At 38.3% G+C, this 23,393-nt stretch overlaps 1 protein-coding gene across 2 annotated transcripts in view; it reads left to right on the top strand.

Moving 5' to 3' along the window:
* C3H2orf76 (chromosome 3 C2orf76 homolog) overlaps positions 1–23,393 on the top strand; it is a 132,167-nt gene that overhangs the window by 60,614 nt on the left and 48,160 nt on the right. For both annotated transcript variants that reach the window (XM_068968966.1, XM_068968967.1), the window contains exons 4-6: positions 1,372–1,422; positions 9,214–9,251; positions 16,306–16,387. In XM_068968966.1, coding sequence (XP_068825067.1) covers positions 1,372–1,422; positions 9,214–9,251; positions 16,306–16,387 — 171 coding nt within the window. The remainder of the gene's footprint in view (positions 1–1,371; positions 1,423–9,213; positions 9,252–16,305; positions 16,388–23,393) is intronic.

Here is a 23,393-nt window from a genome sequence, read left to right as displayed (position 1 = left end):
CTTGCCTGGAAAATTCCATGGACAAAGCAGCTTGGTAGGCTACAGTCCATGGGGTTGCAAAAGAGTCAGACATAACTTAGCAACTAACACTTTTTCACTTTTACTGACCTTTAAAAGGTTAAATGTACTTGAACACTTTTCCTAATTCAGATATGTAGGTTTTTTAAAAAGTTTTCTTTGGTAACACATTCCTATGGTTTTTAAGGATGAATATATAAAAGGAATACAGTGAAAAGTCTCCTTCCCACTTCTGTTCTTTATCTGACCAGCACCTCATGCTCTCTCCCATGGAAGTATAAACAAAAGCAAATACATATTCTTATTTTTCCTCTCTTTTATTCAAAAGGTAGCATACTAAAAATAAGGCTCTGCCTTATGCCTCCTTTGCTCTTTAAAAAAAATTATTTACTTATTTAATTTTTGGCTGCACTAGATCTTTGTTGCTGCGCACAGGCTTTGTGTAGTTGCGGCACGCGGGGACTACTCTCTAATTGCTGTGCACAGACTTCCATTGTGGTGGCTTCTCTTGTTAAGGAGCACCAGGCTCTAGAGCGTGGGTTCAGTCATTGTGGCACACAGGCTTGGTTGCTCTGTGGCATGTGGGACCTTCTGGACCAGGGATTGAACCTATGTTCTCTGTGCTGGCAGGCAGATTCTTTACCACTTGGACCACCAGGAAAATCTTGCCTTGTTTACTCTTGACACGTCTTGAAGATCTTATGTTAGTAAAGAGCTTCCTTCTCCTCCTTTTTTGGTTGTTTTACTGGTTGTTGAAAAATATGTTTAATTGTTTAGACATATATAGTTTATTTAGGAAGTCCCCTCATTGAAGGACACTTGGATTTTCCTAGGCATTTGTTATTGCAAACAGTGCTACAGTTAGTACCTTTGTTTAAGTCATTTCATACACACACACACACATGAATGTGCAAAGTATATTTCTATGGTAAATTCTCCAAATGGAATTGTTATGTCAAAGGATATATGCATATGTAATTTAGATACGTGTTACTTAATTTTCATCTGTAAGGGTTGTAGTTTAATTAATTATTAATGAAAACTAATACTAGTGTTTGAAAACACTGTTTTAAGAAAATTTTATAGTCTCTTTGCTGAGTTAGCGTAGTTACATTATAGGTTATATGAATTTTGGTAAGAGTGATAAGATTGTTCTAGATCTTTGTTCTACTACTGACCCCAAGGGATTCTCAGACTCATGTGCTAAATGAACATCGACTATATAATAATGTTTCACTCATACATACTATATATTTCAAGTGTATGTAGATGCTATTGTATAATAAAATGCCAATTCTCTTAATACTATGACTATTTGAATATTTTATAATAAAAATACTCTTTATCTTACAGACATCCCTTTGAGGACCAGCCTCCCACCACCATTCAGAAATTATAAATATGGTAACCAATTTTTCTTATTCTTTTAAAACATATAATTTCACATTAGTTTTATTTTGAAGTGAATTTAAATTTGGTTTTCAAAAATGAGTTTGCAACCTGTATATAAAAACCAATATGGAAGTTCTTTAAAAATATAGGAATTCTAGCATATCGTTAAAGTAAACACTACTTGTGTCATCAGGTGGCCTATTTATGAGGAATAGCATGTTTGGAAAACTATTTGAAATGAATTTCTTTGTCAGGTAGTCAGAAAAGGAGAAATGATTAAAGACAGGGAATTAAAAGAAGAGATTTAACATTTTAGATGTCAATAACTTGAGTATGTTGGCTTCCCTGGTGCCTCAGTGGTAAAGAATTTATATGCCAATGTAGGAGCTGCTGCTGCTGCTGCTAAGTCGCTTCAGTCATGTCTGACTCTGTGAGATCCCAGAGATGGCAGCCCACCAGGCTCCCCTGTCCCTGGGATTCTCCAGGTAAGAACACTGGAGTGGGTTGCCATTTCCTTCTCCAATGCATGAAAGTGAAAAGTGAAAGTGAAGTCGCTCAGTCGTGTCCGACTCCTTGAGACTCCATGGACTGCAGCCTCACAGGCTCCTTCGTCCATGGGATTTTCCAGGCAAGAGTACTGAAGTGGGTTGCCATTGCCTTCTCCAGCCAACACAGGAGAGGCAGATTCAATCCTTGGGTCAGGAAGATCCCCCGGAGAAGGAAATGGCAACCCACTCCAGCATTCTTGCCTGGGAAATCCCATGGACAGAGGAGCTTGGTGGGCAATAGTCCACAGGGCTTTTAGCAAATGAGTGGGACTCTACTTAGCTGACTAAACAACAGCAGCAACTTGAGCATGTTACATAGTAATTTTGTATGTTGCAATTATTGACTTTAAAATGTAGTAATAAGTGAAGAAGCTAGGTTTCATTATTCATTATAAAGATGGTACAGTTATTAATCTTCAGGATAGTGACACTCACCAAACTTTGGATTTGAGACTTCACTTGAGAATTACAACGCACCTAATAAATATTTCTGTTAATTGGTGCAGACATTTTAAAGCATAAATTTTTAATTACCCTAGATCATTTCTGGAGTGGTTTTTAATTCTGCTGCCATTTGTTAGAGCAACTTATGACATAAAATACTTTGAAATCACAATCTTCACCGTGTGTATGCATTTTAATATTCAGAGACTAATTGTGAGGTCACAAGGGGTAGTCAAGCAGAAGTTAGAGGCACTGAGTCGAAAGTACTTTGATTTATTGGACTTAAAGAATTTACATACTAAATATTGAATAAGAGAAAGAAATAAAAAGCATGATTAAGTAATTATGAAACTTTTCAGTTCTGTCTTTCACGGCTTTCAAAGTGTCAAGCCTTGAAATACAACCTTAAACTTGAATCTGCTTACAGATACCACTTCAGATTAGCATAGTTACATGTGGGTTCCCTTTTTTACATGCTGTGGATATGTATTCAAACTATGTTCCATGGAAATTATTTTGAAAGATAAGTTTTAGATAATGAAATTATCAAAATATCTGGGTACTAATCATCATGATGGTAAATAATGTATTCCTTCAATTTTTCCCTCTGTTGGTATTTGTATATTTAGGTGTGATGTTGGGTACATATATTAGTTTGTTAATAGGTGGAGTATCTTCTTGTATTGATTCTTTTATCATTTTATAGTGTCTTTCTTTCTTTATGGCCTTTGTTAAAAAGTCTGTTTTGTCTGACATGAGTATTTTGCCACCCCTACTTTCTTATCCTTTTTGTTTGCATAAAATATCTTTAAAAATCTTTTTTATTTATTAGTTGAATTATACTTAATTTATAATTTTTGTTATATAACAAAGTGACTCATATGTATGTATGTATGTATGTATGTATGTATGTATGTGTGTGTATGTATTCTTTTTCATTATGATTTATCCCAGGACATTGAATATAATTTCCTGTGCTATATAATAGGACCTTGTTGTCCATCCATTCTATATGTAATTTTTGCATCTACAAAACCCAAGATTGCTGGGAGAAATGTCAATAACCTCAGATATGCAGATGACACCACCCTTATGGCAGAAAGTGAAGAGGAAGTAAAGAGCCTCTTGATGATGGTGAAAGAGGATAGGGAAAAACTAGCTTAAAACTAAACATTCAAAAAACAAAGATCATGGCATCTGGTCCCATCACTTCATGGCAAATAGATATGGAAACAGTGAGAGACTTTATTTTCTTGAGCCCCAAAATCACTGCAGATGGTAGCTGCAGCCATGAAATTAAAAGATTCTTGTTCCTTCAAAGAAAAGCTATGACAAACCTAGACAGCATATTAAAAAGCAGAGACATTACTTTGCCAACAAAGGTCTGTCTAGTCAAAGCTATGGTTTTTCCAGTAGTCATGTATGGATGTGAGAGTTGGACCGTAAAGAAGGCTGAGTGCTGAAGAATCGATGCTTTTGAACTGTAGTGTTAGAGAAGGCTCTTGAGAATCCCTTGGACTTCAAGGAGATCAAACCAGTCAATTCTAAAGAAAATCAACCCTAAATATTCATTGAAAGGACTGATGCTGAAGCTCCAATATTTTGGCCACTTGAAGTGAAGAGCTGACTCATTAGAAAAGGCCCTGATGCTGGGAAAGATTGAAGGCAGGAGGAGAAAGGGATGACAGAGGATAAGATGGTTGGATGGCATCACTGACTCAATGGGTGTGAGTTTGAGCAAGCTCCAGGAGATGGTGAAGGACAGGGAAGCCTGGTGTGCTGCAGTCCATGGGGTCACAAGAGTGGGACATGACTGAGTGACTGAACAACAGCAAACCCAAAATTCCCAGTCTGTCCCTTCCCACTGCTCTTGGCAACCACAGATCTGTTCTCTGTGTTTTTGAGTCTGTTTCTGCTTTGTAGATTCGTTCCTGTCATATTTAGATTCCACATTAAAGTGATATCATATGCTATTTGTCTTTCTGACTTACTTCACTTAGCATGATCATCTCTGGTTGCATCCATGTTGCTAGAAACGGCATTGTTTTCCTCATTTTTATGACTGAGTAGTGTTCCATTGCATATATGTACCACATCTTATTTATCCCTTCCTCTGGAGATCCAACCAGTCCATTCTGAAGGAGATCAGCCCTGGGATTTCTTTGGAAGGAATGATGCTAAGGCTGAAGCTCCAGTACTTTGGCCACCTCATGTGAAGAGTTGACTCATTGGAAAAGACTCTGATGCTGGGAGGGATTGGGGGCAGGAGGAGAAAGGGACGACCGAGGATGAGTTGGCTGGATGGCATCACTGACTCGATGGACGTGAGTCTGAGTGAACTCCGGGAGTTGGTGATGGACAGGGAGGGCTGGCGTGCTGCGATTCATGGGGTCACAGAGTCAGACATGACTGAGCGACTGAACTGAACTGAACTGTTAATAGACATTTAGGTTGTTTCCATGTCTTGACTATTGTGAACAGTGCTGCTATGATCATAGGAGTGCATGTATCATTTTGAATTATAGTTTTGTCCACATATATACACAAGAGTGGGAATGTTGGATCATATGGTAACTCTAGTTTTAGTTCTTTAAGGAAATTCCATAGTGTTCTCTATAGTAACTACACCAATTTACATTTCCACAAACAGTGTAGGAGGGTTCTTTTTTCCCCACACCCTCTCCAGCATTTGTTATTTGTAGACTTTTTAATGATGGTCACTGTGACTGGTGTGAGGTGGTACCTCATTGTAGTTTTGATTTGTTTAGATCTTCTGCTCATTTTTTGATTGGGTTTGTTGTCATTGTTGTATGAGCTGCTTGTATATTTTGGAAACTAAGCCCTTGTTGGTCGTATCACCTGCAAATATTTTATCCCTTTATGTAAGCTGTCTTTTGTTTTGTTTATGGTTTCTTTGGCTGTGCAAAAGCTTGTAAGTTTGATTAGGTCCCATTTATTTTTCTATTGCCTCTTTCCTTGGGAGACCAACCTAGACCAACCTAGACAGCAACCTATGACCAACCTAGACAGCATATTAAAAAGCAGAGATATTACTTTGCTGACAAAGATCTGTCTAATCAAAGCTATGGTTTTCCCGGTAGTCATGTATGGATGTGAGAGTTGGACTATAAAGAAAGCTGAGTGCCGAAGAATTGATGCTTTTGAACTGTGGTGCTGGAGAAGACTCTTGAGAGTTCCTTGGACTGCAAGTAGATCCAACCAGTCAATCCTAAAGGAAATCAGTTCTGAATATTCATTGGAAGGACTGATGCTGAAGCTGAAACTCTAATACTTTGGCCACCTGATGTGAAGGACTGACTCATTGAAAAAGACTCTGATACTGGGAAAGATTGAGGGTAGGAGGAGAAGGGGATGACAGAGGATGAGATGGTTGGATGGCATCACCGACTCGATGGACATGAGTTTGAGCAAGCTCCGGGAGTTGGTGATGGATAGGGAAACCTGGCATGCTGTCGCCAAGAGTCAGACATGACTGAGTGACTGAACTGAGCTTGGGAGACTGACCTAAGAAAATATTGGTACGATTTATGTCAGAAAATGTTTTGTCTGTGTTCTCTTCTAGGAGTATTATGGTGTCTTGTCTTATGTTTATGTCTTTAAGCCATTTTGAGTTTATTTTTGTGCATGTTGTAGGGATGTGTTCTGACTTTAGTGATTTACATGTGGCAAAATCACTTGCTAAAGAGACTTTCCCCTTTTATACTGTTGCCACTTTGTCAAAGATTAATTAACTGTATGTGTGGTTTTATTTCTGGGCTCTCTGTTATGTTCCATTGATCTATATGTCAGTTTTTGCTCCAGTACCACACTGTTTTGATTACTGTAGCTTTGTAGTATTGTTAATATTATAGTATCAATTGACTCCTTCCCAAAGTTTGGGGGGGTTTGCCTTCTGTTTTGTTTTTTTCCCTCAGGAGTGCTCTGGCAGTTGTGGTCTTTTATAGCTCTATACATGAATCTTTCCTATTCCCTTACTCTCAATGTATGTGTGTCCTTCACCCTAAAGTGGGTCTCTTGTAGGCAACATATTGTAAGGTGTTGTTTTATTATCCAGTCTGTCACTCTAAGTCTTTTGATTGGAGCATTTAGTGAATTGATAATTAAGGTAATTATTGCCAGATATGTTTTTATTGCCATTTAAACCTCGTTTTGCAGTTGATTTTGTGCTTTTTCTTGTTCCTTTTTCTTTTACCATGGTGGTAGATAATGTATCTTTCTTATTAGTCCACCTTATTAACATCCACTTGTCTCTTATTTCTATACTACTCAGATGAATTGGCAGGAAAAATGAACACGTTTACCTGTGAGAAAATTAGAGAACCACCATGGTTTTGGTAGAATTCAAGTGACTGTGTTTGGCTCTCTAACAATCTGCCCCTTTGGTTTTGACAGGAAACGCTGAAGTGTTCCTTGCTCACCTGTCCTTGTCCTGCTGTATTGCTGCACTCTCTGTGGGACTGAACACGCTGGGTGTTGGGGAGTGGAAAGGGCACAGAGTCAGATTTCACTTTTGTTGGTTGCCATCTCTGTGTCCTTGGACAGAGGTCCAGTCTCTCTGCCAAGCTGCCAAGAGTCAGAGATTTCTCAGAGCCCTGCCTCCCATTTAATTGGCATCTGCATCTATTACTGATTTACCCTGGCCAGATGGTGTGTTCTTAAAGCACAGGGGATGTTGTCTTATTTTTAAATTCTTTTTGTTTAGGCATGGTGTATGTGTGCAGTGAATGTTTGTTGTTGTGCAATGTGAGGCTGCTAATTCTGTTTTGTTTCTAAGGCTGTGTGAGATTACATTAAACAATGTGAACACATTAAATACTCTGCAAATGTAAATCTTGTAAATCTTATTTTTATCTTTATGAGGTTGTTTTCCTCAAGAAATCTGCACTAAGGAAACAATACCTGCAGAAGTTGTTTCTGTTAATAATTGAAATTTTTTTTTTTTAAGAAGTAAAAACAAGTGAAAAAGATGATTTAACAAGGGAAGGGGCATTTCTTTTCTTCCCAATTCTTACCAATTTCTGTTGGAGAGAAAAATTTGGTAAAAGTTTATGTTCAAAGCATTTCTTTTTCTGCTAAAAAAAAAATGTTGCCTCCTTATTGTGGGGTTGCAGAGCATATTAGAGCAAAGATAATTCTAACTTAAAGAGTTATTAGCAAAATATATAGAACATGATGACACTTGGAGAGGTCAGTATGCAATTTTGCAGGTCGATTATAACTGACTTTAATCAAGGTCCTTTTGTTTAAAAAAAAAAAAGCAACTACTATTGGCTTCTCTAACTTGTCTCTAGTAACAAACAATATATATTTATAGTGAGAAAAAGAGTGTAATAGGTAACTCAGTATAATAGATAATTCAAAAGTCACATTTGTTTGTTTTCTTGTGTACATACATTGTAAGCTTATTTTTAGCCATTGTGACCTATTTTATGTCATAAATGTGTATATTTCAGTTAGGTTAGATTGATTTTTATAAGATGACCTTATATTAAAAATTGTAATAGGCAATTGAAAGTTTGCTATTTAAAATAATGAGCATTTCAGAGTGCCTGTTCTTAACTAAATAGGTACCCTAATTCATCTTATTATTAGAACATAGTTAAATCAAGGTTTTGTGTTTTTTTTTTCTTTAACACAGTCTTTCATTTCACTGAAATTCCTTGTTGAATCAAATAGCATGATTGATAGAAATGAATTTTAGCTTAAGGTTAAGAGTTTATTCAGATATAATAATATATGTAACTATAGTAAATTAATTAAATGGCTAGGTAAAACTGAGTGGAGAATTAGTAACTTTCTGAATTTAAACCTGTTGAATGCTATGTCTGTTATATAATTAAGAACTGATTATTGCCCAGTTAGAAATACCCAATGTAGAGAAACTCCTTACTGGAAAAACACAGTGTAGCCTGACTTCAAGATAAACAGATTAAGGAGTGAAGGAGAGATTGAATAAAGCAGATTAGATGGTGTGAGCCTGTGCAGTATTTGGAAACCAGGAGACAGATATTGGTAGTCTTTGGGTATTAGCAGCCTTGATCAGATTACCAGTGCATCCTTGATGGTGTTTAAATTCTGAGACTGGTGGCAACTTGTTGCTATGATCATTTGACCTCCTGTCACTGAATCCCTTCTGAGAGATTAGTAGAAAAATAGTAGTAGTAGACATTAACAAAGACAGACTTTTTAAAAAACCTTATTTGCTAATCTTAGCATTTAAGGACTCTAACAAACAAGATAGAGTCATGTCATTCAGCTGTCTTCTAAGGGAAAAAGGGCTAGTTGACTACAGGTTATGGTACAAATACAGCTCTATTTGTTAAAGGCCAGGGCTTTAAAATATTTTATACAGTGATCTGTAATTTGAATAATATGCAAATGTAATATTTCTTTTACTGCATATTAGATTTTTAAGTGAACCTGATCATAAGGCAGGGACCCAGATTTCTCACTTTCCTAGCTGCCACCCTCCCCAGCTCACCACACACCTCATCTCACTTTGTGTATGTGTGCACTCACTTGTGTCTGACTTTGTGACCCCGTGGGTTGCAGCCCACCAGGCCCCTCTGTCTGTGGGATTTTCCAGGCGAGAATACTGGAGAGGGTGTCATTTCCTTCTCCAGGGGATCTTCCCGACCCAGGGATTGAACCCTCATCTCTTGTGTCTCCTTCATTGGTAGATCGTTTACCACTAGCGCCACCAGGGAAGCCTTTTAATCTCACTTCAATAAGTTTGAAATGAAGCTTTAGAATAATTTTAGTAAAAAGACAACTTTTTTTTTTCTTTCAGATAAACTGAAGATTGTTCATCAAGCACATAAATCAAAGGTATGTTTCTTATGGATAGTATCTGGCTCATAGCAGGTAATCAGTTTTGGTTGACTTAGTGAATAAATGAATGAACATGTGTACTTCTAAGATATTTTTTATTATAGTAGCATTTTTCATTTTGAATTTACCCTTTAAATAGCCTTTTATCCATTAAAAGAAAAAAAGACACCTCTAAGTTGTATTCCTGTTGGTAATAGATTCTTTTTTAAAAAAGTGTTAATTAAAAAAAATGTTGTTAATGTATTGAGTTGACCAAAAAGTTTGTTCGGGTTTTTTTGGTGTAGAAAAACTTGAATGAACTTTTTGGTCAACCCAGTATATCAAGCAAATGTTTAACAAGCATAAAACTTGTTGAAATAAATTCAGCTTACAAATAAAGGAAATCAAATATTATATTTAGTCCAATTTCTTTGATTTTCTTATTTCTATACCAGAAGAGGGCATTATGAAAATAACGTGTTTTCTCTCATTTGACTCTCTCTGTATGTTAAGGCCCTGTACTGTGGCTCTCAGAAACAGGCCTACTAGTTTCACAGAGGACATGGGCTGCCCCAAAGAGGACTGCTTAGTTATGTGTTTATAGTATGTTTACATTTCCGTCTTCATATTTTTTTTAGAACAATGTTTTTATGTTTGCATCTCATGTAGATAGACCAGAGTGATCTTTTTTCTTGAATCTCAGTGACCTCATATAGACTTCTCATTAAAACAATAATCTCTTCTATTATAGAAACTACTCAAGGATAAGGGACTATATTTTATTCCTCATATTTCCAATACCTAGCACAATGCCTCATTCAAAGGAGTGTTTCCTAACAATTTTTGAAGGAAGTGTTTATTTATGGATTCACTTAATTTCATTCTCTTTGCTATTCATAGATGATGCCCCCCATAAACTCAGTCAGCTTTCAAATAAACGTATAACAAGAGATCATAAAGAGGATGGTATAAGGATATGTCTGTTGACTGTGGATTAGTAACTCAATTTTTTTTTTCCCCCTGTGGCTTAAAACAACACACATTTACTGTCTTACAGTTCTGGAGGTCAGAAATCTGAAATCAGTTTCCCTGGGCTAAAATCAAGCTGGTTCTTTCCAGTAACTTTATTTTTCTATACCAAGGACTATGTATACAAATTTGACAGGATCCAATTGTCAAATGCTTTGAAATTTGGTGCTTGTGTATGTCTGCGACTATGGTATGGAATCTTTACTTTGTATGGATGCTAGAATTGTATCTGGTCACAGACTCCATCCATTTTCTCTTGTCCAAGCCAGGACTGTTTTTAGGCTTGTCCTTAAAATGTGGAGAGTAGGAATCTTGATCTTATTGTAGAAAGAAAATAAATGAAGTTAAAATGAAACAATAGGCTCTTTAAAAAGGTTGTCATCCTCCATTTAGTGTTGTATTTATATCATAGCTTGCTCATATGCTCATGTTTGCTAAAAGGGAATAATAAGTAGAGTATTCCTTTATCCTAATGAAGACCTAGTTCATAATATTCAGATTAATCAGTATTATGATATTTTAAAAAATCAGAAAGTTTTCCTGCTATAGTTGGAAATATCTTAGAATTGTTTCTTATATTTAAAACATATGTTCCATCTTGGCACATTAGAGTTGTGAAATTAGAGCCCATTTTTCAGTTGAGCAATGTATTTACTTAAAGATTCTCCAAACAAATTGAGTCACTGAGGATGTTTCTGGAATCTGGCTTTATAAACTTCTCATCTAAATTATAGAGATTCTAGTTGAGATTGTTGTTATTTAGTTGCTAAGTTGTGTCCAACTCTTTTGCGACTCCATGGCCTGCAGCCCCGCCAGGCTCCTCTGTCCATGGGATTTCCCAGGTAAGAATCCTGGAGTGGGTTGCCATTTCCTTCTCCAGGGGATCTTCCAGACCCAGGTATGGAACCCATGTCTCCTGCTCAGGGGTTCTTTACCCCTGAGCCACCAGGGAAACCCAGTTAAGAGATAGTTCTTCAGATTTCCTCTTTAACTTTTGTAAGGAAGGAGTCAATATATTTTTAGAGATACAGTTTTAAGAGTTAAAACTTTTACCCACATGTTCCTCCTTTGTGCCTTTTCCAACTGCCAGCCATGGTTCTCGTTTTTGCATGTGCGTCTACTTCCCATTTACAAGGCCTGTAGACATCACTGGCCCAGCCTGTCGGTTTTCTAACCCTGCTGTAATTTTAGTCTTCTTCCTTAGCCAAAGGGAGAAACTTCCAACTAACTCCTGTATCTTAATGAACTTGTTCACAAAAGGCATGTTCCCCATCTCCCCAAATTTCTAGGTTTAGACTTTCTTAATTGAAATTACCAGGTGTCCACAGAAATTTGGTGCCATCACCACAATAAAAAAGTGACTGGATACCTTCCCACCAAGCCTTCTGTTTGGATGATGAGCTCAGTGTTTTTTGAATGAATCAGTAGTCCAGTGCAAGTAATTATTATAGTATGGTTTATTTTGGCAAGAAAATGTACTTGTGTGTCTATGTGTGTAGTATGGAGTATAATCAGTAGGCTACTTGTAAAGTCATAATAATTCCTATCAAAAAGATTTGAAAGAAAAACCCCAATTTCTGTCTTACATTTTGTGAGTTTGGAAACTGGATAGCTATCCTTGGTAAAAGTTTATGAAAGGAAGAAGTCACACCCTGTAGTAAACTTTGTAAGAAATATGCAAGATCTTTAAGAAGAAAACTTTAAAATTGCAGAGAGGTTATTTGGTTGTCCAGACTCATTGAGCTGAACTTCTCTTAAGAACTATGTGCTATCTTTATATGAAATTCCACCTTAATTTAACAAAAAAGAAAAACATGCAAAGAGGGATATAAGATGAGATTTAAGTGGAAATGTAAAGGTTATTTGGACGGGAAGAGGCAACAGTATGAAGATGTCAGTTCTTTCATAGTTAATTTACAAATTTAATGCCACCCAAATAAAATTCTAGTAACAGTGGTGTGGGTATATATATTTGTATATGTGTGTGTGTGTGTGTGTGTGTGTGTGTGTATGTGGTATGTATATAAAAGCTAAAGAAACTGATTATAAAACTAACATGCAAAAGATAAATGATGAAGAATAGTCAGAAGAAAGAGAAATGAAAGTGACTAACCCTGGCACATTAAGACATATGGTAAAACTATAGTAATTAAAACAGTGTGGTACTGTCACATGAACTTTTAGTTCAAAGACACAGAATCAGAAGTCCAAAAATAGACCCAATTATATATGGAAATTTAGTATATAGTGAATATTGCATTTCAAATTTATGGAGAAAATATGGAGGATTCAGTAAATGTTACTGGAACAACTAAAAAACAGTTAAATTGAATCCATATCCTTTTCCTTATGCCAAAGTAAATACTCAAATAAGTCTAAGATGAAACCCATAGGTAAGGATAGAGATTAACTATATTAACATGAGTGGATAATTTGTTCAAGTTGGGTGTTAGGTACATGAAGGGTTCATTGTACTATCCTGCATACATTTTATGTTTGAAATACTCTGTGATTAGAAGTTTAAAAGATGAAGTTAATTAAAATATTTTAAGGAAACATGGGATTTTAAAGTAACCTTACACTGAAGGTCTTTTTAAATATGATAGAAAAATAAAAGATTGATACATTTTCCTTTATTCATTCAGCAGACATTCCCCACCTTCTTTTAAAAAAAAAGGCTCTAGAAGGAAAATGAAGGAACAAAGGAAAACTGGGAGATTTTCTAACTTGTATTACAGTAAAGACCTAATTTTCTTAGTGAAAAGTGAGTGTTAGTCACTCAGTTGTATCTGACTCTTTGTGACTGGCGTGGGTAGCCATTCACCATCTGAGCCTTCAAGGAAGCCTGGTTTTCTTAGAATGTAACAATATTCCACAATTCCATTTAAAAATTATCCAACAAGTTTATTAAAAAATAGAAACTATTCACACCTTTGAATGAGGTCGCTCAGTCATGTCCGACTCTTTGTGACCCCGTGGACTGTAGCCTACCAGGCTCTCCCATCCATGGGATTCTCCAGGCAAGAATACTGGAGTGGGTTGCCATTTCCTTCTCCAGGGTATCTTCCCAATCCAGGGATCGAACCCAGGTCTCCTGCAGTGCAGGCAGACGCTTTAATCTCTCAGCCTTTATTCACACCCAAATAAATATAAATTACTCTTCTTGGGGGCTTCCTTGGTAGCTCAGTAGGTAGAGAATCTGCCTGCAGTGCAGCAGACCCAGGTTCAATCCCTGGGTCAGGAAGATCCCCTGGAGAAGGAAATGGCAACCCACTTCAGTATTCTTTCCTGGAAAATCCTATGGATAGAGGAACATGGAGGGCTACAGTCCAGGGGTCACAAGAGTTGGACACAACTTAGTGACTAAACCACCACAACACTATTCTTAATCTACATTTGCTAGGTTGGCAATATCAAAATCTTTCGATAATACACTGTGCTGGTGAGGGTATGGGAAACAGGGACTCTCCGTGATGGGTGAAGTGAAGTGAAGTCGCGCAGTCGTGTCCGACTTTGTGACCCCATGGACTGTAGCCCCCCAGGCTCCTCCATCCATGGAATTTTCTAGGCAGAATACTGGAGTGAATTGCCATTTCCTTCTCCAGGGGATCTTCCCAACCCAGGGATCGAACCCAGGTCTCCCACATTGCAGGCAGATGCTTTACCATCTGAGCCACCAGGGAATCCCAGTGATGGGTAGTGGTGGTATAAATGGGTACTGCTTCTTTGGAGAGTAATTTGGAAATATCTGTCAAAATAAAAATTGTACTTCCTCTCTGACCAAACAGTTCTAGGAATTTATCTTACAGACAAAACTTGTACATATACCAAATGATACATGGACAAGGACATTTGATGCAGGACTGTAGGATAGGAGATAGGAAACAACCTGAATGTCCATCAGTAGGGACAGAGAGAGTGTTAATCCTTCCATTGGAATATACTGCAGCCTTGATAAATTATGATGCAGCTCTTAAACTGATTTTGAATGATTTTAAGATATTTAATTTTGTATTGTGGTATAGCTGATAAACAGTATTGTGATAGTTTCAGGTGAACAGCTAAGGGACTCAGCCATATATATACATGTATCCATTCTCTCCCAAACCCTGCTCCCATCTAGGCTGCCACATGACATTGAGCAGAGCTGCGTGTGCTATACAGTAGGTCCTTGTTGGTTATCCACTTTAAATATAGCAGTGTGTACATGTCCATCCCAAACTCCCTAACTATCCTTTCCCCCAGAAACCATAAGTTTGTTCTCTAAGTCTGAGTCTCTTTTTGTAAGTCTTGTTTTGTAAGTTCAGTTGTATCCGAATGACTTTAAGATATTTAAAGAGAAGTTATAATACAGCATATACCATGCCACCATTTGTGTGAAAAAGTTTATAGGCACATCTCTGCCTGCATGTACATGTACAGCAACAGCCTCTGGAAGGTACAAGGACAGTCTCTGGAAGGATGCATAAGAATTAGTACAAATTCTCTGGAGGAGAGGTGGGTAGCTGGGTGGAGGAGGGAGGAGCCTGCATCTCATTCTGTCCACATGTACTTGGAGAATTTTGCCTTGTGAGTATGTATTGCCTATTCTAAAATGATTTTTTCAGTAAAGTTTTTCCCCCCTTTTAATCTGTGCACGTTTAAGCCCCTGTGCTCTTTCATGTGCGTAAAGCTGTGGAGCATGCCTCCCAGGCTGGCTCTTTTAACTGCTGAGAAGGCCTTTCTTTTGAGCCTCCCTCTCAGCCATATTCTGGAAAGAGAATCTGGTACTAAACAACTGCGTTCCGGTTGACAGGTGGTACTGTGTGCCCAGCGAGTGCTCACTACTAGGTGCTGTTTAGAGGCAGGATCAACATTTATGATGTTTAAGTGGATTTGTGAGTAGCATTGGAGAGCAAACTTTCCCTAAACCACAAAGAGAAATGTTAGTTAACAGGACTTGGGACCAAGTGTTTGTTAGCTGGAGCAGGGTTTTTAAATACGTGAGCTTTCAGTAAAGGCAAACTTGCTTCTCTCAGAAGTCAGACTGGTCAAAACTGGATCTGTTGCAGGAAGAGGGACACCTACCAGGACCCAAGACTGAGCTCTGGTCTAAGACTGGGAGATGAATTGTCTGAGGAGACACGCCTGCTGACACAGCAAGAGGCTTTACTGGGAAGGGCTCCCGGGTGAAGAGCAGGAGGGTAAGGGAGCCCAGGGGCAGTGCTCTGCCATGTGGCCTGCAGTCCCAGGTTCTGTGGTGATGAGATTAGCTTCTGGGCTGTCTCTGGCCAGTCATTCTCACTCAGGGTCCTTCCTGGTGGAGCAAGCATTGTTCAGCCAAGATGGATTCCAGTGAGAAGGATTCTGGGAGATTGGTGGGACATGTGGCATCTCCTTTTGACCTTTCCCAAATCCTTCCAGTTGGTAGTGGCTTGTTAGTTCTGTTTTCCTTACTAAGATCTGCTGTTGTAAAATCACGCAAATGGTTATTGTAGTGCCTGACCAGGGTGGGCGGTTTCCATCAGTGTTTCCACTAACAGAACCTTAGTCCCCTGATCACATCCTCAGCCTGTGTGCTAACCTCTCTGAATCCTCCTGGGGTATTGTGAGGATGAGATGATGATGAAACAGAACACTGACAGCTGACACTGCTCCCTATGTGACTGACACTGCACTGGGGGTTTTATATACTGCATCTCTCTTCATCCTCACCACATGGCAGTAAGAAGATGCGTTGCTACCCCTACTTTTTTTTTTTCCCCTAAGGCTATGTAATTTATTGAGACCACACAGCTGGATATTTGTGGAACCTGAATTTTAACCCAGCTCTAGCACAAAAGCTCTGTGTTCTAGCCCTGTCTCCATAGTGCGTTATGTAGTGTGTATTTAGGAAGCACTCACTATGTACATGTTCACTGCTTTCCCTACAGCGATGGGAGCAAAATGTGACTTGGATTATTGCTGTGACCCAAAGTAACAATTCATTTGTCTTTGAGGAATCTCACCAAATGTGAAACTAATAAAAGTACTGGTAAAAAGTGGATTTTTTTTTTCTTTCTAGACAAATGAACTTGTGTTGAGTTTGGAAGACGATGACAGACTCCTGTTAAAAGAAGATAGCACCCTGAAAGCAGCTGGAATTGGTGAGAAAGTGTTGTGTGTGTGTGTGTGTGCATGTGGGGCTGGAGGAGGCACTGTCTTTCCCGGCCTGGATGGTGATGTCTGGCTGATTATATTCAGATAACTTAATGCAAAGTAAATGCTACCCTTGGTGCTCTTTACACTACCTGATAGTTATTCAGAGGGGAAGGACAAGAATGATGTACATTCAGATCGTTTGACTGAGGGCAGTAGATATCTGCTTTCCCAGCGTTCAACATGCAAATAGTTCTTTCCAGAAAGTATGCTCAGAATTCTGCTGAGGGTTATTTTAAGTGATTGACAGGTTATTACTCACTTAATAACCTACTTACTCATATCAGCTTCATTTGAGCTGATAGTTTAAGAGAAAAGGGCCCGGTAGAAGTATCATGGAATAATGAAGTGAGATGTTGTTTGTATAACAAGCAGCGTGGTTTCTGACAGTTATCCAAATCACTGTGAGCCAACCAAGTCATGGAATTTCAAATAGGAGCCTATGGTATGCAGTTGAAAAATTGCCTGATTTAACCTTTCCATTTGGAATATGCATGCAGTTTTGTTTTAAAGAAATGCTGTGTGACATGTGTTGTGACCATTAGATGTCACTGTAATTCTACTTACATGTATACTTAGAGATGATGTGGTAGTACAGCGAAGGTTTTGAGAGAAATGTGAGCAGTTGAAGGCATTATGCCTCTGACATAATGAAGCAGCACAAATCACACTTACTTTCTAATTTTTTATATGCACTGGTTAAGGGACACTCTAAGGTCCATGGGGTTGCTATGAGGTCGCTAAGAGTCGGGCATGACTGAGCGACTTCCCTTTCACTTTTCACTTTCATGCATTGGAGAAGGAAATGGCAGCCCACTCCAGTGTTCTTGCCTGGAGAATCCCAGGGACAGAGAAGCCTAGTGGGCTGCTGTCTATGGGGTCGCACAGCGTCGGACACGGCTTAAGCGACTTGGCAGTAGCAAGGTCCATGAAGTCCATGTTAGGAATCCTTACATTTTTTGGACAGGTGTTTTATTTTCACATCTGTCAGGAAGTCATTTTTAAATGACACATGTGGTTGAAGTGGATTCCTGACATCTCTAACTTAGATATCATTTTGAATGCCATGTTATATAATCTCAGACTTGTTTTCTGTGTCTAAGTCTATACTCTTGGCTATATTGTGGACTCTTGTCCATATTGTGACTAAGATTGATTGCTGTTATCTGAAAAAACAATGTTTAATTTGGCATTTATTTCTTCTTAATTTGGTGCTTATTTTATTACAGCAAGTAGCACTTAACTGCTTATTAAGTGCAAAACTGTACTTAGTATAACAGACTGGTATTGATACAGGCCGGAGAAGGCAATGGCACCCCACTCCAGTACTCTTGCCTGGACAATCCCATGGATGGAGGAGCCTGGTAGGCTGCAGTCCATGGGGTCGCTAAGAGTCAGACACGACTGAGCGTCTTCACTTTCACTTTTCACTTTCATGCATTGGGAAGGAAATGGCAACCCACTCCAGTATTCTTGCCTGGAGAATCCCAGGGATAGCGGAGCCTGGTGGGCTGCCGTCTGTGGGGTCGCACAGAGTCAGGCACGACTGAAGCAACTTAGCAGCAGCAGAAGCATTGATACAGAAATTGACAGCTCCATGGAAAAGACTGGAAAATTCAAAAACCAACTAAAAGCAGTTTCATGGTATGAAAAAATTTTGACATCTCAAATAAGTGGAGAAAAGAATGAATTAGCCAGAAACTGTTGGGCCCATTGCCAAAACATTTGAGAAAATAAAACTTAAGTTCTTAGTCTTTATTCTAAAATAAATTCTATATAGATTAAATGTTTGCAATGTAAAAAAGGTTTTAGGTAAAATGTAGGTCAGTAGTTTCATAATCTTGGGGAGAAGAGCTTTCTAGGCATGCCCTTGAAGCCAGAAGCCATAAAGCAGGGAGAAATGATAGATTTGACCACATAAACAGAGTTAAAAGGAGAAGCAATAAATTGTGAAAAAATATTTGCAGCATATATGACAAAGAAAGCCTGACTTTATAAAGAGGTCTTATAATTAGCACAAAAAAGAGAAATAAACTACTGATAGAAGAAATAGCTCGGAGAAGGCGACGGCACCCCACTCCAGGACTCTTACCTGGAAAATCCCATGGACAGAGGAGCCTGGTAGGCTGTGGTCCATGGGGTTGCGAAGAGTCAGACACGACTGAGCAACTTCCCTTTCGCTTTTCACTTTCATGCATTGGAGAAGGAAATGGCAACCCACTCTAGTGTTCTTGCCTGGAGAATCCCAGGGACGGGGGAGCCTGGTGGGCTGCCGTCTATGGGGTCACACAGAGTTGCACACGACTGAAGTGACTTAGCAGCAGCAGCAGAAGAAGAAATAGCTAACATAAAAAATAGTTCAGCCCTATTAGTAATGAGAGCAATATACATGAAAATAGAGACTAAATTTTATGTACTTTACTACTCTAGTGATTAAGAATTAGAGGCTGAAGTCAGAGTGCTTGCGGTAGCAGCTTGACTGCCACTTACTGTCTGGGTGACCTTAGACAAGCAATAATTTAAGACTAGCAGACACAAAGAACAGTGGTTGTGTCTGAAGGAATGTTAGAAAATGGATTTTCCCTTGTACTACTGTTGGGAAGGTGTATTACCTCTAACTTTGTTGATCAATTTGACCAGTAAGACTTTCTCAACCTTACTAAGTAATTTTCTGTCATATCTATTACCAAGCCAACAGAAAAGTGCTTCCTCAACTCTGTGACTCCTCCAAGGTTGTGATACACATTCAGAAGTGTTATCTCTCACCTTCCTGGTTTGAGATTCATTGATGTAGAGCTTTATTGAATGGAAATAGAAAATGTATTGTGTGATACCATTATTATTTTTAAATGTATGTATTTACATGTCTGTATATGTATATGAGGACTTCCCTGGTGGCTCAGATGGTAAAGCGTCTCTCTACAATGCGGGAGACCTGGGTTCGATCCCTGGGTTGGGAAGATCCCCTGGAGAAGGAAATGGCAATCCCCTCCAGTACTATTGCCTGGAAAATCCCATGGACAGAAGAGCCTAGTAGGCTGCAGTCCATGGGGTCGCAAAGAGTCGGACACGATTGAGCGACTTCACTTTCACTTTCTTTCATATGTATATGAAGAAGAGATCATATACTAAAATTATAAAAATGGTTTCCCTGGGTGGTGGCATTGCTAGCAATTGTTTTTTTTTTTTCCCTTTATTCTCCATTTTATCTAGTTGTTCTTGTAATTTAAACTTTCTTGTATAATTTACATGTATTACTTATAAAGTAAGGGCCCAGTTTTAAGGAATCAACTCCTAAATTTAGGGAAAATTGGTTTGAATGATGGCTCTGTATCTGTGACCTTCTGGAAGCCATTTAGACTCTCTGAACTTCTACTTTGATTTCTGTAAAATGAAACAGAAATAATAAACCTATTTCAGAGGGTTGTCATAGGGTTAAGTAAAAGAATGTATATGAAAGCATCTGGAGCAATGCATGTAAACACCCTCAAAAACACTTCATTTTATTTGGAAACCATTTTGGAGAAAGCAATTGGCAAATGTTTTGAATTTGCTAAAATCTCAAGTTGTTGGTTTAATTGTCATCAATTTCAGACTTATATAACAACCCACCTATAAAGGTATAAATCAAATCACTTTTTTTTTTTTTTTTTTGGTCATTCTTGTTTTAAGGCGATATAGATCTTCGATCAGAATCGGATCGTTTTCATGGGTTCTCCACTGGTTTCAGATTACTTCAGACTGTTCTCATGCCCTGGCAAGTCTGTAGCTCTGGTTGAGGGTGTCTTCCATCCCTGTTGGGAGCAACCCCCTCTTCTGCATGTTCCCCTTTGTTGCTGAGAGCAGTGTTTCTGTACCCTTGAGAACAAGCCACAGTTACTACTCATGGGGAAGGAGGTGATGGCCCCTGGAGAGCAACAAAAAATTCTAAGTGGGAGTAGAGTTGTAAAAGCAGTACTTGAAATGTGTGATTTTTCTAGGGAATTTTCCTTCCCTTGGTGCTGTGCCTGGTTAGGTTTTTAAGAGGTTTTAGGAGAAAAATTCTAAGTCATCGCTTTCTCCCTTCTTACCACTTGATCTTGCTGTAGAGCTGTCACTCTGCCATCACAGCCAGTTGCCATGGGAATAAGGCCAGTGTAACAAATGTATCATTATGACTTTTCTGTAAAAATCATGAAAGGAAAAGAGACTGTAAGGGGGGAAATTAGGGGAACAAACTGGTTTGAAGATTTCTTTTCTCACCAAGAAATTCTCTAGCCTTTTATCTACATTGCAGATCCCAATTGTATATTCTACGCTTGACATCAGGGGAGGTTTTTGCTTGTGGATTTAGTCCTAAAATACATCAATAAAAAGATTTGTTTTGTGGAAGAAGGAAGAAGGCCTTACCTAGAATTGTTGTTTATAATTTAAAGATCTTGTTGTTAACAGTTGTAGTTTTATGGACTAATTCCCCTAGGTAATAAATTTTCATGTTAAATATTTTTGGGGTTATATTTTATCTCTTTCATTTTGCTGGATTCTACTATTGCTATCTTTTGAATCATCTCCGGTTTAGGAAAGAAACTGAGATAGGGTAACTCTTCTAAAGTCAGTTATGTTTTACTGGAAATATTTTAGAGCAAGACACAGTCTGGCAAACTCTAAGTGCTCACCTCTGGGAAGAGTCCGCATCAGGCCACATCTTGTACTAACTCCCCAGCTCCCTTGTGGCTTGTTTCCACTTTGTGTGTCACTCCTCTATTGTCTGCCCGCAGCCGGAACCCAGTCTTGGCGCCCGGCACCTCTCGGTGACCTTGGCTAAGCAGCTCAGATTGTAGGCTTCCTTGGCTCCACTTCTTTATCAGGCTCATATATGATTAGTGTTTCCTGAAGGTTTGAGTCCCTTTCCCATTCTCTTTTTAGGTAGTAATATCTTGGGGGCACACATGCTTTCCTGCTTTGACAGTGTGTTTAACTGGTTGTTCATGTTAACATCATAGCAGCAATGATCTGGAACTTGCTAAAATAGGTGGTAGGCCCAGGGAATTTGGGATCCCAGAGAAAGAAGATCAGAAGGAACCTTCCAGACATGATTCTTGCCTTTTTGCACTCCCCTCAGGCTTCCCTGGTAGCTCAGATGTAAAGAATATGCCCGCCAATGCAGGAGACACGGGTTTGATCCCTTGGTCAGGAAGATCCCTTGGAGAAGGGAATGGCAACCTGTTCTAGTATTTTTGTCTGGAGAATTCCATGACCGAGAAACCTGGAGGGCTACAGTCCATGGGGTCACAAAGAGTCGGACACGACTGAGCAACTAACACTTTCACTTTGCATGCTGATATGGAAATCACAGTGTCCGGTCTATCAAAGGTCAGATTTATCTCTATATTTGTTTTCTCCAAACTATAGTTTGAAATCTTTCTCAACCAGCTTGAAAATGGATTCTCAAGCAAATAAGAAATAAAAGACACATGGTTGTTTGGAACTACTTGTTGGATTGTTGACCTCCTTTGGTAAAAAGTTAGAAATATAACACAGCTGTGGGCATGGTTTTGAATGATTTGTAGATTATACTTTGGTGAAACTTGCAAGGATGAGTCCTGGACCAGGTGAAACAGTGAAACTTTGTCCTTTTGGTGTCAAATTGCTGCAGAAATCACACCTTGCCCTTCCTGGCTTTTTTTTTTTTTGCCAATAATCTGGAGTTATTATTCACATTACAGCCTGCTCTGATCATTAATTGTCTGTACTACAGTCATGACACATTTCTCAGCCTCTTTTCTCGGACGACAATTGCTGTGCTGCACACAGCTTTGATATGAGGCTCGGGATTTAGAAGCCATACAGTAAATCCTTGTTGATAAATGGGTTTATTGAAATAAGTTAGTTGAGGAGTTTAAGTTCATTATACTCAACTTTCCTGAGATTTTTGCATTTAAAATTGGTTTTTCTTCTTTTTTAAAAAATTTGAAGTCATTATTTTCCCATTGAAGGTGTATATATGTGCATTTTATAATGGGAACATTATAAAATTCTTAATTATTAATTTCATATCCAAAATTTGAATGTCCTGGCTTGTGTTCATTTCATTAAACTTGAAAGTCAGTATTAAAATGGTCCACAAATGTATTTGGAGCGTTCTTACTTGGTTTCATTTGCTAGTAAGACAAAGGGATGAGCTGGTGGTATATTTATTGGATTTGAGAATGCACATTCATTTCACATTCACATGCCAAGGCACTATGCACCTGAGTGCACTGCCGCCAGCAGCACATTTAATTTAAAATCAGGAGCCCTAGGGGACCAGCGTGTGGTAGACTTCCTGAGGGTTCTTCTGGAGCCATTTTAAATAGAATTTGGAATAATGGAGGAAAGAGTGATTATGTAGAGGTCTTGAAAATCTTTTGTAATTTGTTTTCACTGTAATTGGCAAGTAAATTTGCAGTCTAAATACGTGAAATCATTGTCTCAGAGATTTCCAATAGGGTTCTGTAGATTTAAGAAAAAAACATTATATTCTGTTTCTGCTTAAGAAACATTACTAAACTTTAAAATCCACCTTATGTCTTTCTTTTGAATGTTCAAACCAGCTAACTCCTAATTTGTGTGTTATTCTCCAGTTGTTAAGGGTGAACATTTTTATCAACCTGGACCATTTGAGTTTAACCCATTTGTCAATCTAGTTTTCCTGAAAAAAAATTCATTCATCTGAAAATAAAATATTTACCTTAGATGACCTCATTTTTAAGCCTGTAGTGTATAAATGATGGATTGATCTATAACTTAATTAGACCCAAGAGAACTTATGTGTCAAAACAGGAATGCTTTGTCAGTTTTTTCTATACATTCATTTAATTCTAAACCTATTATTGGTATCCTGAAGAGCCGTAAGATGTACTAGTTTCTCCAAAGGGGTACAGATAAATGTCAGCTGCGGTTAAGTGAAAATTGTAATTACAGTTAGTGTGTATT

Source organism: Capricornis sumatraensis, chromosome 3, assembly GCF_032405125.1.
Source record: "Capricornis sumatraensis isolate serow.1 chromosome 3, serow.2, whole genome shotgun sequence".
Taxonomy (NCBI): Eukaryota; Metazoa; Chordata; class Mammalia; order Artiodactyla; family Bovidae; genus Capricornis; species Capricornis sumatraensis.
Note: the sequence above shows the minus strand (reverse complement) of the source record. Positions and strands in the feature narration are given on the sequence as shown.